This window comes from Gobius niger (assembly GCF_951799975.1).
Source record: "Gobius niger genome assembly, chromosome: 17".
Lineage (NCBI taxonomy): Eukaryota > Metazoa > Chordata > Actinopteri > Gobiiformes > Gobiidae > Gobius > Gobius niger.
Window position 1 is genome coordinate 18,505,474 of NC_136868.1, and position 15,807 is coordinate 18,521,280.

A 15,807-nucleotide genomic window follows, 5' to 3' on the forward strand; every position below is an offset into this window, starting at 1 on the left:
CAAATGTACGTCGACTCAAATACTCAAGTACAACAACAACAACAAAAGTCAAGAAGAGCAGATGGTCTGATGAAATCTTACTGTAAGTGACTTCGAGGATGTGAATCTAAAAGGAAGTGTAAACATTTCAACCTGGATAGACTCAAACAGACAAAAGCAGCGATTAGGAAGATTTATTGACATGTATATAAGTTTTGGCGATCAGACCCCGGCGGTAGATATCGATGTATGAAAGTCAGTATGGATGAACAGCTTGGACACTGGTGGTGGTATGGAAGACCCGTGAAGATGCAGCAGGTAGAAGCCGTGGACGGAAGAGGCGGAGATGGGGTGGAGGCGGGTCGCAGCGCAGCTAGGAAGCGAACGAACCATGATTGCTGGGGTTTAAAAGCGGGACCGAGGGCGATGATTGGCTGCTATGGAGGTGCGGCTCATACACTGATGCCTGTGGTGGAGGTGTGGCCCTCTCGGAAGCGATCATCGGCTGGAGGTATGTGATGCTGAAATTAGTCTCCCAGGTTGAATTAGCGCCGAGGCTTCATTTCACACAATATTTCAGATATCACAACTGCAGCATCACCTCAATGCCATTACTACTTCTACTATGTTTAATATATTTTAACTATTTGTGCTTTACATGTGTTCACAATGAAGCTAATCCGTGCACTACTGAACTGTTTTTATGTCTATTTTAGAGCTTGACTGAGAGTCCTTCTGCACATAAAATTATGCTACAAAATTGACTCACTTAGATGATGTTTTATGGAGTTTTTGGTGGTTCATTTGGTGTTCCGCTCAAACCTGAAAATGAACACATTCGTCCTCGCAAAAGTCATTAGATGAGAATAATTCCTGTGATAAAATAACTTTGGAGAATCATTGAAAAATATTTCCACTCCAACAATTTTTTCCTTCAAAACTTTCGGCACAATAGTTACGCAGAGTGCAATTATGACTCACCACCCCTAATGAGGAGTGTAATGAATGAACCTTATGAGATATTATAACTGGATGATGAGGACATTATGTATGCTAAGACACAAGCTGAAAAGGGATTATGTTTTGCTGTCTATGCTAAGTAATGATCTCCTGCTAAGTTCACAGCAGTTAACCGCCCCGTCTCTCCTCATTTGCGCAGCGTTAAAAAACAGTCGTGACACAGACTTTGTGACCCTGTATCTGCTGACTCCTCTACTACTTCCTCATCGTTCACCGTGCAACCCGAGGTAGTCAGTCATTAGTTACTCGTACTTGTTTGTAACACAACACGACTTGAATAATGTTACAATAGAGTTTGGGGTCGGTTGTTGCAAAGGTAGGTCTCTGCAGGTCCGGGTTTTGTTTAATTGATTGACTGCGGAATTCTTCCGCAGTCAATTATTGGTTTTCATGTTCTTTATTATTATTCCTCTTCCATCTTTTTCCCGATTTTCTAGAGCTTTCAGCACCTTCATGCTTTGTGCAATTTATGCAAGTTATGCATCAAAATGTTCCGCATGTTGAGGAGAAGGGTGCTATTACTTTTGGGACTTCTGCAACTTACGGTTTTTCCGCAATCGGCCAAAATGTCGGAGATTTTTCCCATTGACTTATAATGGGGCTGCCGTAAATCCATGCTTTTCTGCACTTTTTTCTGCATTTTATGCAATTTCTGCACTTTGTGCATGTTCAGCTTCTGCAACTTGTGGGTTTTGAGAAAAAATTGGCCTTCTGCAGTTTTCCAGTTTTTTTATACGAGAGTTTGAAATTTCAGCCATTTGTGCAGCTTCTGCCAATCAAGCACTGAGGCCATTTCAACAGTTTGACCAGTTTATGGAATATAAAAGTTTATGCAATATTAACAATTTATGCAAATTAACCACTTTATGCATTTTAAACCGTTTATGCAACTTAAGAGTTTATGCCATTTAGGATTTATGAATTTTAAAGAGTTTATGCAATTTACATAATTTATGCAAATTAATCCATTCATGCATTTTACCACTTTATGCAGTTTATACAGTTTATGCAACATGACATTTTATGCATTTTACCAGTTTATGCAAATTAGATTATGCAAATTATGCAATTTATGCAATTTGAACAGTTTATGCAATTTCTGCATTTGCTTCCCGCAATTCCGCAGTCAATCGCAATGGCGCAGCCATTGCATTTCTAGTTTATAATTAAATCTAATTTCTTTTTTTAGAACTAATTAGACCTGGTTTAGAACTATAGCCCTTAAGTTTAGACCAAGTAAAGTACTTTTTTCAGACCTTCAGACCTTCACTTGTGCTGTAGCCAGAAGGCTTGTGTGACTTATCTGTGACTGTGTCTTGCCCAGATACCTCCGTGTTTGTCCTTTCCTTGTTTCCTGTATTGGCACTTGTGACACAGCATAGACATACAAAAGCCTCCAGTAAGAACACAACAAAAACAAAAACACAGAAACCACAAATGTAGTTGTTGCTGTTGCGCAGCTGTACCAAGAGAGAGGGAAGTTGCTGTTTGTTTACGTGTCGCCTGTCAAGTCAATGCTAGATTGAGTATTAGGTTTAAATTTTCCATTGGTTTCACTTCACAGCAAACCAATAAACTCATGACAACACAATCTCTGTATTCTGATTTTACTGCAATTTTTCACATATCTCCCCACAACATGCAGTAAGATCAGAGCCATGGGAAGATGTTTTAGCTAGGGGGTGCGGAGGGACAAATTTACCCCAAATATGCTTTTTCTGTGCATATTTCCTATTTATTAATATTATCTGCAGTTCCTAAACTATCCACCAGGGGGTGCTACAGCTCCCTCCAGCACCCTGGGTTCCCACGGCCTAGATAGTGTGACTATCTAGAAATTCCTTGGCAGTTTTTGTCCCTACTTTATTCATTTCAGTATATGACTATATTAATGTAAAGACGCATTTTTGACCATCCAAAAAATAAAATTTTGAGTAGTTGAATTGGGTGGAATGATTAGACCAAATTCAATCTGATGGCATTCTGAAAATGGTATTTACTGGATACGTTTTAGTGATTACTTCAGGCTGGGGTATCTGACTTTTTGCCATCACAGAAAATGAAGTAAATACACCAATATACAGACTGTTGCATTGTCTTCACTTACATTTTGATTGAACGATGGAAGGTAGAAGTAGAATCTAAATTAGTGCTCGTACCCCTGCTTCACTTTGCCACAGCTCAAGGCTGTAAACGGACATGAAATGTGCATAGAATTAATTTGCTTGAACAATTCGGATATGCAGGAGGGATTGTGACATCTAGAAACGAGTTTGGGCCAAAACATAAACAAAATCTTACAGTTTGAACAGAAAATGTACTTTTATTTTAGGTATTCTGATGACGTGATCAGTCTCTGCATATTATGGATTTAGCCAAATTCACAGTTCCCTAGAGAGCTATACAGTGGCATGGAAGGTAAAAGGAGGAGAATATAGCATGAGCACGGAGACAGCGGCACGTGAAGAAGCAAAATAGTCCATAAAGTAAGATATAGAAATGAAGCGATTGACAGTGGAGTGAGAGAATGAGATATCAGGACGCAGTGAGAGAGTCAGGTATAGACATGCTCGCTCGGCCCCGGCTCGTGTGTGTGCGTCTCCGTCTGCGTTTGAAATTCTGCTCACAGCCAAAGCAATTTCCTGGCGGTGGCGGCGCTGTCAGTTGCTTGGCTGGCTGCTGCTGAAATATGGTGGGTGCGAGTGGGCCGCGAGCAGCCCCCGACAACCTGATGGATGGAGCCCCAGAGGAGAGAGGAGCAGCAGCAGCGAGGGGCGGCGGCGGAGGTGGCGGGAGGTGGAAGAACAACAGAAAAGCAAAACACACATACACACATGTACAGGAGAAACGGCGAGAGATGATGAAAAAAAAAAAAAGGAAAAAGCAAAGTGCGGCCAATAGAGTGATGGCAGTGATGGGAGCGACACAGACAGGAATATGTACAAGATATGAAGACAGTGGCTATAAGCAAGTGCAGCCGAATAGGATTGTGGAGACTATAGATAAATGGAGGCAAGCGTTTGACTGTTGCATATATTCATATTTTAACACAGATAAATCATAGATGCGAGACACAACTGTGGTGGCAGTGGCTTATGTGATTTTAATGACAAAAACGGCACTCTCCTTAATGTGTAAATATGTGCATGGTATGTACTTTACTTCAATGGCATAATAACAAACTAACAAAACATGCATATGCTTTAAACAGAACACACTGCCATTGTGTTATATGCATTTATGTGTTAAGAAAGCATGTAAGAGAGGAGATAGGTGTCTGTTCCATTAGGCAGCAGCACAAGTACTGAGCAGAGAGCGGGGGAAAGAGAGGAAGGTGAGAGAAAGGGCCAAGGATAAAAGCAGCAGGTGCAGAGAGTGGAGGAAGGCGGACAAGCAGCCGATCAAAGTGAATGGCACAGTGTAAAAATATAGGTTAACTGGCTCTTACATGCTACACCAGGGCTCAGGAGGGAGGCAGCGGCGGATGCACAAGGCTTTGAATGGAAATGTGTAATGTTGCATCAGTGGTATAAAATCGACTTGACATGAACACTGAGAGGCTCTTTCTACGGAATTAGATCGGGTTTCTAATCCGGTTACATACAGGACGGCTGGAATCTCAAGTATCATTGCTATCCAAGATCACACTGAAATGCTCTGGAACATGTTCTGAAATATTTAGTAGTTTAACAGTTGGTTTATTCATATGACTTAATGCTTTTGAAGGAAAAAACATGTTCTTTAATTGTTAAGAACTAAGCCAAAGTACTTTCTACAATGATGCTTCATATGCACCTGAATAATGCCACCACTTACATACTTACTTATTTAAGTTATAGGCACCATTGTACCTTGTGATGACGAAAAACACAGAAGTTTAACCTCTTTACCCCCGCCTGAACCGAGAACACTTTCCCCAGTTTGGCTTTACCCAAATCCAAAAGCTTCTTCAAAACGTGCGACACGAAAGTGACAAAACGAGACAAAAACACAACGAAAAAGTGAGAAAAATACAACAAAGGAGCAGCAAAAAAAGCAACTACAAAAAAACAAAACAAAAAAGCGACATAAAAAGAGATAAAAACATGATAAAAACGCTTCAACCATGTGACAAAACCGCACCAAAAATGCAACATGAAAGCTACAATCGAGATTTTTTTTAGATTTGGGTAAAATAAAGCCGAATTGGCCACAATGTGCTCAGTTTGTCTAAATAGCCGACCACACAAGTTGCTACATCATGGTATCAACTAAACCTTCACAAAAATTGTTGTTTTCTTTATCATAGTTTAAATGTAATCTTCGTACGCATGCCCTTATAGTCTTACAGTTTAAAGATTGTATAGTTTATCAATTATCTAAAGTTATATGTTATGTTTCTTGTTGCACGATGAACCGAAAAAAAATCCTAGTTGTGAACCTGTTCATAACAATGGCAATAAAACCAATACTGATTCTGATTCTGATTCTGATGATCCGCTACACATTGACAATGCTTTGTGGCAATGTTTTTTTTAATCTCCATGGAGACGATCAGGTGACATCCCACTCAGCAAAGTCAGAGTCAGGCCTAAGGAGAGCCAACAGGTAAAGCATCTGTAATAAAATTCTATTCTATTTATTGGGTGAAATGCTACGTAGTGTGGTTTAAAACTATGGCCTCTTCACCCCTTAACCCCCACCTGAACCGAGCACAGTTTCTCCAGTTCAGCTTTACCCAAATCTAAAAGGTCCTTGAAAAAAAAAGCGTCAAAATACGGAGGATGAAACGCAACAACAAAGTGATGAAAAAACAACAAATAAGCTACAAAAGAGCGACAAAAAAACATGACAAAAACGTGACGAGAACAACGGAAGAAAAAAACTTGACAAAAATGCGATGAAAAACTGACGAAGACATCACAAAAAGCAACGAATAAAAAAAGCGATGAAAAAGCAACGAAAACACGACAAAAAACTACAAAAAAGCAATAAAAAGAGATGAAAACAAAAATTTGATTAACAAAACGCTGCAATAGTTACTATCAGTTTTGCAGCTCTTAAAGGGGCTTGATGCAAGTTCGCTATTTTATGCTCACTACTGCCACCTCAGGTCAAACGTGTAACTGCACCTTCTATGTTAAACTTGTGCATGACGTTTTTGAGTGACAGTGCAGGATTTTAGAGGCAGTTGTGGTGAACAGGTCTGAGCTCATTCTACACATTAGGACCTTGTTGGAACATGTAGGGGGAGGAAAATACATAATTTAAACTCTGTATAGTCCTTTTAATGAGGTGTTCCACTCTTGCTCTCCAGTCGAGACGCTTTTAGATTTGGGTAAAGCCGAACTGGAGAAAATGCAATAGGTTAAAGCGGGGGGTAAGAGGTAAAAATGTGATGTGAGCTTTTGTGAGAAATTTCCGCAAAAAAATCCAACAAAACTCCCCTTCACAGCTCGCGGGTCAGCAGCAGAAACGGCGGCGCCGCTTCCTCACAAAGTCACGTCCAAACCCGCGACAATGCCACGTTAATGCCCTGCCAATCAAACGGCGACGCTTGTGAAGGCCTCTCCGCTGTGATTGATGCGTCAATTAACAACCGGCTCTGACCTCCAGAATTGTTCATTTGAAATTGTAATTAAGCAATTAGGGGCAATTAAGAAACACAGAGTAGCTACCAAATGAAAGTCAGGAGACAATTTGAGAAAGTGAGGGAGGGGGGGGCGGGGGAAGAAGAGCTGTCCAAATGAACGCTTGTGGAAAAACAAGTCCCCACAGCGCTGTAAAAAATAACTCTGGGGAACTTGTGGTGAACTTATGTCAGTTTAGTGTAGGTCAAACGAATGTATTTATTCAGACAAGTGCTTATCTTCTGCATGTTAATTAGGCGGTGGTGCATTCAAGGTGTGCGGCAGAGTCGGTAAATGCGAGCTTATCTTTACACAGGAAAGGGAAAAAAGGAGCTGATTGAAGCAGGATTACAAGCTCCCGAATAAAGCTCTTGAGGAGATGGGAAAGTGCTGTCTTTTCAAAGTAAGATGGCTGGACTTAGTACCTGTATAATGCATATTAATCCACATTATCATACTTGCTAGTGCCGGCGGGGAGACTGACATGGGTTCCTCTATGTGTAAAAATCAAACAGGGATTTGAAGAGGGCAGTGCCAGCCTGAAGGGGCAGGAGGCAAAGCTGTGACTGGAATGATGCAAGTGCGAAAGAAAGTGACAAAGGCCCTTGAGCAAGGCATGTATCTCTTGGGTGCACTGGAAGTCATGTGGAAATGTCAAATATTCATGCTCCTGCTTAAAACTGTTCCAGGGCCATGGTCTGTGCCAGCCTTCAAGAAAGTTTTTTTTTCCTACGTTTTGGGGAATACTTCGGGATTCCACTTGAGATCTATCTTTATTTCTGTCCTGTTATCTTTATTATACATCCATTTCTACATGACATTTACCTGTTTTGTTTTTTTTAATCATGTGCATCTCTGCCACAGTTTCTCCACATTTCTTATTTTGTTTCCTACGTCTGTAACAAGCCTCCCCGTCAAATATGGCCCGCTAAACTGCTTCCAACATTTCATTACTTAGGGAGGCCGTTTGGGGGCAAAGTGCATGTTTGGTCACTGACCCTCTAATGATGCCGCATTGACAGAACATGGCAGACGGCATGACCTGCTTCGTAGATGACGCCAAACCTCGACTCTGTCTGTCCTCCCTGCCTCTCGCCCCAACGCAGTTCTGAAATCGATGGGAATATTTGTCTGTTCATGAAAACACAGGGGTGACTATAATCAGGCAGCCAAAGCTTTAAGTCCTGTTATAGCACCACCAAAAAAAGCTGCCCCACCCAGTGCCACATAGATAAAATAATCAAATGTATCAAATAGGTGTTTATCGAAGGGACGGATGGACGTCGACAAAGCCCGTAGTGCGAGCATGCATAGGCGCGATCGAGTGAAAGCAGTCAATTGGGCTTCCCGCAGAGGCAGCATAAAGAGCGCGATGATGGAGGGATTGAAATGATGCGGGCGTGATGGGCGCAAAATTGTCCGCAAATCTCTAAAATGGTTCAGAAATGGCCGTGTGACACCAGAGGACATTTGAACACACGCTGAGAGAGCAGGGGGTAGGAAGGGGAGGCTAAGAAAAGAGACACATAGAGATAAAACAAAGATAACACAAGTGTAGAAGAAGCACCGTTCAAGCAATACAGAGTAAACAACTAGAAGAAGTGAAAAAGATGGATAGAGGAAAGAAATAGGGCAATAGTGAGGACTAAGGTGCAAGTATTAACTCTGGGTGGCGTGACAGGGCCTACAACGTTTGTTCCACATGGAAAATTAATTCCCCGATATTAAAAAGGTCAAACAGAAGCTAGGGCAACAGTGACCCCTTTGTCATCCTTAACAAATTATCCAAAATGGCAGTGTCAGATTGGTGGGGGTGCGTCGGCTCGGTGATGAATGTTTCGAGTAATAAGCCAATCAAAAATAATTCCTCCCGTGCGTTTGATAAATGAGCTGGAAAAGGCACGCTTTAGGAAGGAGATGGGTCCATTTGTTTCCGTGATCCCTTTTTGCCTCTCCATTTCTCTCGTTTCAAAACAAACAACAGGGTGGTGGCTTGGGAACAGATTATAGCTCCCTGCATCACTGACTCTTTCAGCCATTCTCCCTGCTGACCAATGTTCAGCCGCAGATGGCAAATGATGGAATTTTATGAAACAGCTTGAGCAGAAGTGTGCCTTTACATCCAGTGTAACGGGGGAAGTTTACAGCCGGCTTTGGGAGAAAAAAAAACACTGGTCGTTATGCACACAATAGTTGCCCATATTGGATTTATTACAGGGGACAATAGTGGAAGATAAGGCTTTTAGCGCTGCATTAGGCAATTATGCATCGCTTCAGTTTAATGATGAACAAGAAGGGAAACAGGCGGGCACCAAGTCCACAACAACACCTGAATAGTGAACAGTGTTGTGAACATTATTGTCCCAGTGGGGAAATCTGTCCTCTGGTTTGACCCATGATGCTTCAATGGTGCCACTGGACGACTGGCATAATGTACCTGGGGCCCCTGATCCTGATCTTTAGACATAATCTCAGTCAGGGTCAACGATGTGTTTTTTTCTAAGGCCGACATGCACCACCAATAGTTGTTGTAAAATACCACTATAAAATCTATAATGCCGTGTATGATGCTTCGTCGGTGTCATGGCGATGTGTAAACAAGCAGCAACCTCTCTCTCTTGGTACGGCTGTATTTTTTATCGAACTGCATTTGTGGTTTCAGTGTTCCACATGGTTTTACTGGATACTTTTGTACGTCTTTGCCGTATTTTTGTGAGGTTCAGCTGATTGTTTTGCTGCGAAGAGTCCACAATGGTCCTTGATAAGTGAACAGCTAGCATATCAGCTAAACCCATTTGAGACGTACAAATGTCTTCTTATGAGACACTGAAGAGGCACCAAGAGCCCCCCACACCTACAGCACAGTGGAGGTGTCACAAGAGCCGTTACAGGAAACAAAAAGGGACAAACGAGGAGGTATCTGGGCAAGACTCACAGCCAAGCCACACAAGCCTTCTATTGTTCTGGCTAATGGACGTTCACTGGAGAATAAAACTGATTAACTGCCAAGCTCTTCCCAGAAGATGGTGAAAGACTCTTATGGAGCAGAGAGAGCTGCGCAGGAGGAAGAGGAAGGAGGAGGTGGAGCTGGCCAGTGCAGGACACCACGCTCTGAAACAGGGACAAACCCAGGCGCTGCACCGTTTCAGAGGATCAGAGGACACTGAAGGCAGCCAGCCAAGCTTCCTCCGGTCATGTTGACCCACCGTGGCAGAGCGGCTCAGTGGCAGTGGCTCAGGACTAACACCTAAACACTATTTCGTTGTATGCTTGTACAAATGACAAATAAAGCACTTACTTACTTAAAATAATAATAATAATAATATAAATCAGTGAATTACAAAACAAAGAACGGTTAGTCTGTATCTCTTATGGTTCCGAAATTATAAGCAAAAGTCTGCAACATCCATACTAATCTATGAGACGTCAAGCCCAAGTCTGTCTTTGAGTCTTCCAAACACCAGCTCCAGCCTGGCCAGACCAAGTTGTCCTGAGTAATTAATTTCAGCTATTGTCTCGGATAATCAGTGTACTGGCTCATAGTGTATATAGAAATAATTGAATACATAAGCCTGTAGTCATCATCAGAATGAATGCGGCACACACAGAATTTACTCCCTTTTTAGGTTGCAGCCAATATTTAAGACACTGCCTGCACAGGACAACTACTGAACTGACTGAAGTGACAAGGACATCTGAGCGCAGTGCTTAAACCAAATGAACTCCTTTTTTAAAGAAGAGTGTGCTGTGTAACTTTGAATTATGAGTCCTGCTCCCATCCAGGGTTGTAAAGAAGTCACGGTGATTGACAAAACCACAGTCAGAGTTATAGGCTCCAAGGCACAAGGCAACTGTGCACCGCGCTGTTCATTCAATTAGATTTAACCGTCTGCGCTGGATTTACTAAAGCTGAGGACAGACCTGCGGATTAGCACTGACTTCAGCCCCAGTTTTAACTTTTCAAATTTGGTATTAGAAAGAGGAAGGACAAATTAATGCTGTATTGAATCACAATGCAAAGTAACTGGGTGTGATTTTAGCGATATTTACTTGACAGTAATAATAGTCCACATCAAAGTCCAGCAACACGCTAGCATTTGTTTTCCTGATTATCTTTCTATAATTTACCTCTCAAGTTCAGGAGGGCACGTAACCACAATGCGATGAAAAGAATAGTCCCTGGAAGCATGGGCTGCAAATGCAAAAGTGCCTGTATGTTGAAAAACGTGTTGGTTTTTCTTTCATGTTGTAAACAGAGGAAAAATGTGAGCTGTACAAAATTGACTGTGCTTATCAGGAACAAGCCATTATAATTTATTGTAGCCTGCAGACATCATTAACATTCACTGTATCGGCCCTGTTAGTTACAGGACTTGAGCCTCTAATGCACTTGTACAAAGTTAACAGCAGGAAACAACAACATAAATGTCAAAACAGCGGAGCTATTAAAAACATATTAATTAGCTTTATGAACATGCCACTGCTTGAAACCTTATGAAGACTGTTTTCCAAGCAAATTGCTTCCAACTCACCAAGCAAAACTTTAAGTTTTAGAGAAAGTAAAAACACACTCATATGACCTTCTGTGCCAGCTTCCCAACCGATGATAGCTTTTAAACAAATAAGCGCGGATTTAACTGCTAGTAAATGGCCACATGCAGCAGCTTAGCCTGACTGTTGGGCGGTAGCTCAGCTGATCTCTGGCTAATGGAGTCCTTCAGCAGCGCCCTCCAACCCTGTGTGCTCATTACACTGTGCGCCCGCTGTGTGAGAGGGGCTGAGGGGAGGGCAGCAGCACTGGGTCCTCCTGCTCCAGAGCTGGCATTGAAAGTGGCGTCTGGGAGCCCTGGACATGAGTGGTGTGTCTGATGGGATTAGCGGCCTGTGTAGAGAGGAAACACAGAGAACGAGAGGTTGGCCGGGCCTCCAAATTAACTCTGCAATACTCGAGGCTATCGGCGGGGAAAGGTGGGCACCAGGGGGGCACCATGGTGAGACAGCAGTCAACACAGGAGCCAATAAACCAGACAAACATTTGACACAGCACACTGGGATGGGCCTGTCAGAGGGACTCCAGTGGTTCAAAACATCCTTTTCTGTATAATGCGCTCTAAGGAAACGATATGGTCAAGGGGTGAGTGCCATTGCTTGTAATGACCAACATAAATTCCCAAAGTGCCAAAGCTTGAGCCACAGGAACAGGAACCGTGTGCCAATTTTTTAACAACTGCTAAATTAAAAGCTATGAGGAAACTTCAGTAGTAAATATTAGACCAGATGCTTCAAAGTAATAACCACCAAAATACAGCTTAAAAGAGTCTAATCTCCAACAGTTGGCTCAAATGTTTCGGACCAATCCTGTGGCGGCAATTGCTTTGAATGGGCGGGTTTTATGTCACCGACAACAACAAGCTCTTTTATCAATACTAATGGACAACAAGGCGACGACAGAAAAACAAATAGTGCTGCTACAGACTAAATAAAACTAAATATAAATTGCCTTAATGACTTTTTTGTTTTATATTACACTGCGTTCCAAATTATTATGGAAATTGTATTTTTGTGTCAAAAAGGTTAAAAAAAAGAAATAAATTATGAAACTTGTGGATGGTATCGTGTCTCGGGGCTCTATGAATCACTGACATTAATCTCAGAGACCTGGGATGATTAGTTTTCAGGTTAAGCCCAGTTAAGGGAAAAACTACTGAAAAAGGGTGTTCCACTTTATTATGCAGATCATCATTTTCAAGCAATATGGGAAAGAAAAAGGGTCTCTCTGCTGATGAAAAGCGTGAAATAGTTGAATGCCTTGGTCTAGGTATGAAAACCTTCGATATTTCATGAAAGACTAAGCATAATCATCAAACTGATAAGAGATTTGTGGATGATTCAGAGCACACTCCGGTTTGTGCAGATAATGGCACAATATGGACAGTTTCAGCCAGACAAACACATCAGATTAAGAAAACAGCAGCTACAAAGCAGCATACAGGTATTTGAAGCTGCTGGTGCCTCTGGAGTCTCCCGAACATGAAGGTGTAGGACCCTCCAGAGGCTGCAGTTGTGCATAAACCTCCTATCCGGGCCTCCCCTAAACTGTTAATTGAAGCTGATGAACAGAAACAGCTGCAGTGGCTCAGAAATACATGAGGACTCATTTTCAAACAGTCTTGTTCACTGATGAGCGCCGTGTAACCCTGGATGGTCAGATCAATAGAGTAGTGGATGGTTGGTGAATGACCACAATGTCCCAACAAGGCTGTGACGTTAGTAAGGAGGTGGCGGAGTCATGTTTTGGACCAAAATCATAAGGGAGAGAGCTGGTCGGCCACATTAGGCCCTTTTAGGCTCCCTGAAGGTGTGAAAATGACCTTTGAAAAATATGTGGAGTTTCTGACTGACCACTGTCTTCTATGCTACAAAAAGAAGAGCTGTGTTTTCTCGAAAACAAAATCCTCTTCATGCATGACAACGCACCATGTCCTGCTGTAAAGAACATCTCTGCATCACTGGCTGCTATGAGCATAAAAGGAGAGAAACTCAAGATGTGGACCCCCTCCTCCCCTGACCTCAACCCTACTGAGAACCTTTGGAGCCTCAACAAAAAAAAAACTTCTATGAGGGTGGGAGGCAGTTTTCATCCAGCAGCTCTGGGAGGCTATTCTGACATCCTGCAAAGAAATCCAAGCAGAAACTGTCAAATTTTGAGGTTTTTACAATATTTATTTTTGGAAAAAAATACTGTTATCACTGGGAGATTTTTTCAACCACATTTAATTGATCCTCTACCAGTTAAAGACTTGAAAATTATGCTGACTCTCATTTGAGTTGACAATTTAGAAAATCTTAGAAAAATGTCATTTGCATAATAATTTGGAACGCAGTGGATAGGCTTAGCGAGTTAAACGAAATGCATTATCAGGGATTATTTTGTTGATTAATGTAATATCAAGACTCAATGTTTTGCTCTGCAGTTGTAGAGTAAGGTCAGAGACCGTGTGCCATCCGTTTGTATTGGTATTCATTACTGAGCTTAAGCGGAAGAGTAAGGAACATTCCTTATTGGATAAATAGCTCCTTTAACTCATCGTGTGAGCACTGCTGTTGTGTAATCAAATGCTACTGTGTTTACTTGATGAGAGGGTCTGAGCACGAGTGACTGACAGACATGAGTGGATCGCGCTGCCATGACGGAGCCTATCGATCAGTGTGTCAGCGCCGGGGGAAAAGGTTAATCTGCCCGATGCCAGCCCCGCGCCCCAGCCCATCTCAGCCTGCCCCTGTCCCACCTCAGCCCGCTCCCTCTCTTATCGGGATTAGAGCAGCGTACAAAAGGGCAGAGTATTCCCAGGACACTCTCTGACCTTCAGTAATCCCACCAACCTGCCGCTCTGCTTATAATTAACATCAGGAACAAAGAGGGAAAAAAAATACACGGCCCAATTCTGTAGAGTTTCTCCGGCTGAAAATCTGAAAAAAATAGTTACTGTCAGGTTTGAAACAGACGGCAGACAGACTTGCTTCAGTAATATGTTTTTGAATGGCCAGGAGAGCTGCGCTTGACATTCTGGAGATGCTGACGAGCATATCCAGCGCTCCCCGGTGCTCTCAGCCAAAATGCAGACCACGCTGAAAGAAGCAGCAGGAGGAAGAGGAACATTTGGGAAGCTTACTGCGTGTGGTAAAAGTATAGAGATGCAATATGTGTATGGTCAGGGCTCACCGGGTCTTGGTTCATCTGGACTATGAGTTGTTTGACAGCGTGCAGCGTCGGGTGAGCCCATGGAGAGGGGTCCTGCCAGTGGCGATTTAGGTCAAAGCCCATCAGTGAACACCTGTGAACAAACAGTGCCAAGAAACAAGCAATGAATCTTGAAGCAAGCTTCTTCATACACCTGCATAATTCAAAATCCTGGAGTACAACAATGTATTCTACCAGTCCAAGTGAATCCAAGTTTCACTTATACTCTGCAACTCTGTCTGTTGAAGAAGCAGAAGAAAAGGAGAAACAGGAAATATTTGGGTGGTTTTGCTCCCAACTTAGTGACAGTATCTTCAGAACTAATGTCTTGCTGACTATCCCTGTTCATAGAGTCTATAAAAGTTAAATAAAGCACAAACGCTCACTCAACAAGTTGCTGAAGGTAAGAATGCATCAGTTTGTTGGATTTGTGGAACAACACTGCTTTAATGTTTGTACATTAGGGCTAAACAAAACCATTGACTAATTGATTGATTGATTGATTGATTGATTGATTGATTGATTACTTATTGAAAGGTTGGTTGTATCAGGTAAACATCCAGTACTGCTAAGCATTGCTTTTGACAGAGGTGATTGTTAAGTTGTAGTGGTAAATACATTTTCTAAGCACCTTTTATACTTTAAGTCATGCTATTGCCCGAGTAAGTATTTGCATCAATGTATGAAAAACAGAACAAAACTGCTGCTTCAGTTTGAGCTATATTTTCATTCATAGAACAGCGGCTTGTAAATTCCACTTGTGTTGGGAGTTGTTGGCATTTACCTATGGCGTCCCTATTGATAGAGGTGTTAGTGATACTGCTGCTGCCTCAGAGAGCAGAAGGGACCTGTAACAAACTCAAGATAAGTGACTTTGATTCTAAGCTTTGCATGTAAACACGAGTTACACAACAGTCTGCCCAGCAACACCGCAGATGAGTGCGACGCTGTAACAGGGGAGAAATGCTCCAGCAAAAGCTATGCACATCAATTTATTCTTATCAGATCGCAAGAGCAACTAATCTATGAAATTCACACACTTTTATAGGATGTTGTGGAGACAGACAAGGAATGATGACCTGTTGTATGAATGTTGGGCACTGAGCCACCAGTAGATGGCAGTGGTAAACACACTTGGAGCTGAGCGCTGATCTTATCGTAGTGTGCATTAGTATTCCAGAGGCTGAGCCTATTAAGTAAAAGGCAATTATGAAGAAGGGACAGAGAAAAGAGGAAAATGGAGAAGAGGAGGAAGCCCACAGAGCTGCAGTGACTGTGTTAAAGACAGAGAGGAGAGACTGGCAGAGAGAACAGCCCTGCGGCCAAGCACTATCTTCTACCATATGCACTGCTGTGAGCTATATGAATTCATAAGACTTCCTAAAGGTGGAGGCAGGAGGCTATAATCCCAGGTAGCCATAAATAAAGACATACAAACAGGGAATTCCATTCAATTTA

General features: G+C 42.3%; 1 protein-coding gene across 2 annotated transcripts in view; it reads right to left on the reverse strand.

Moving 5' to 3' along the window:
- agbl4 (AGBL carboxypeptidase 4) overlaps positions 1-15,807 on the reverse strand; it is a 236,883-nt gene that overhangs the window by 14,640 nt on the left and 206,436 nt on the right. For both annotated transcript variants that reach the window (XM_079575204.1, XM_079575203.1), the window contains exon 9: positions 14,332-14,443. In XM_079575204.1, coding sequence (XP_079431330.1) covers positions 14,332-14,443 — 112 coding nt within the window. The remainder of the gene's footprint in view (positions 1-14,331; positions 14,444-15,807) is intronic.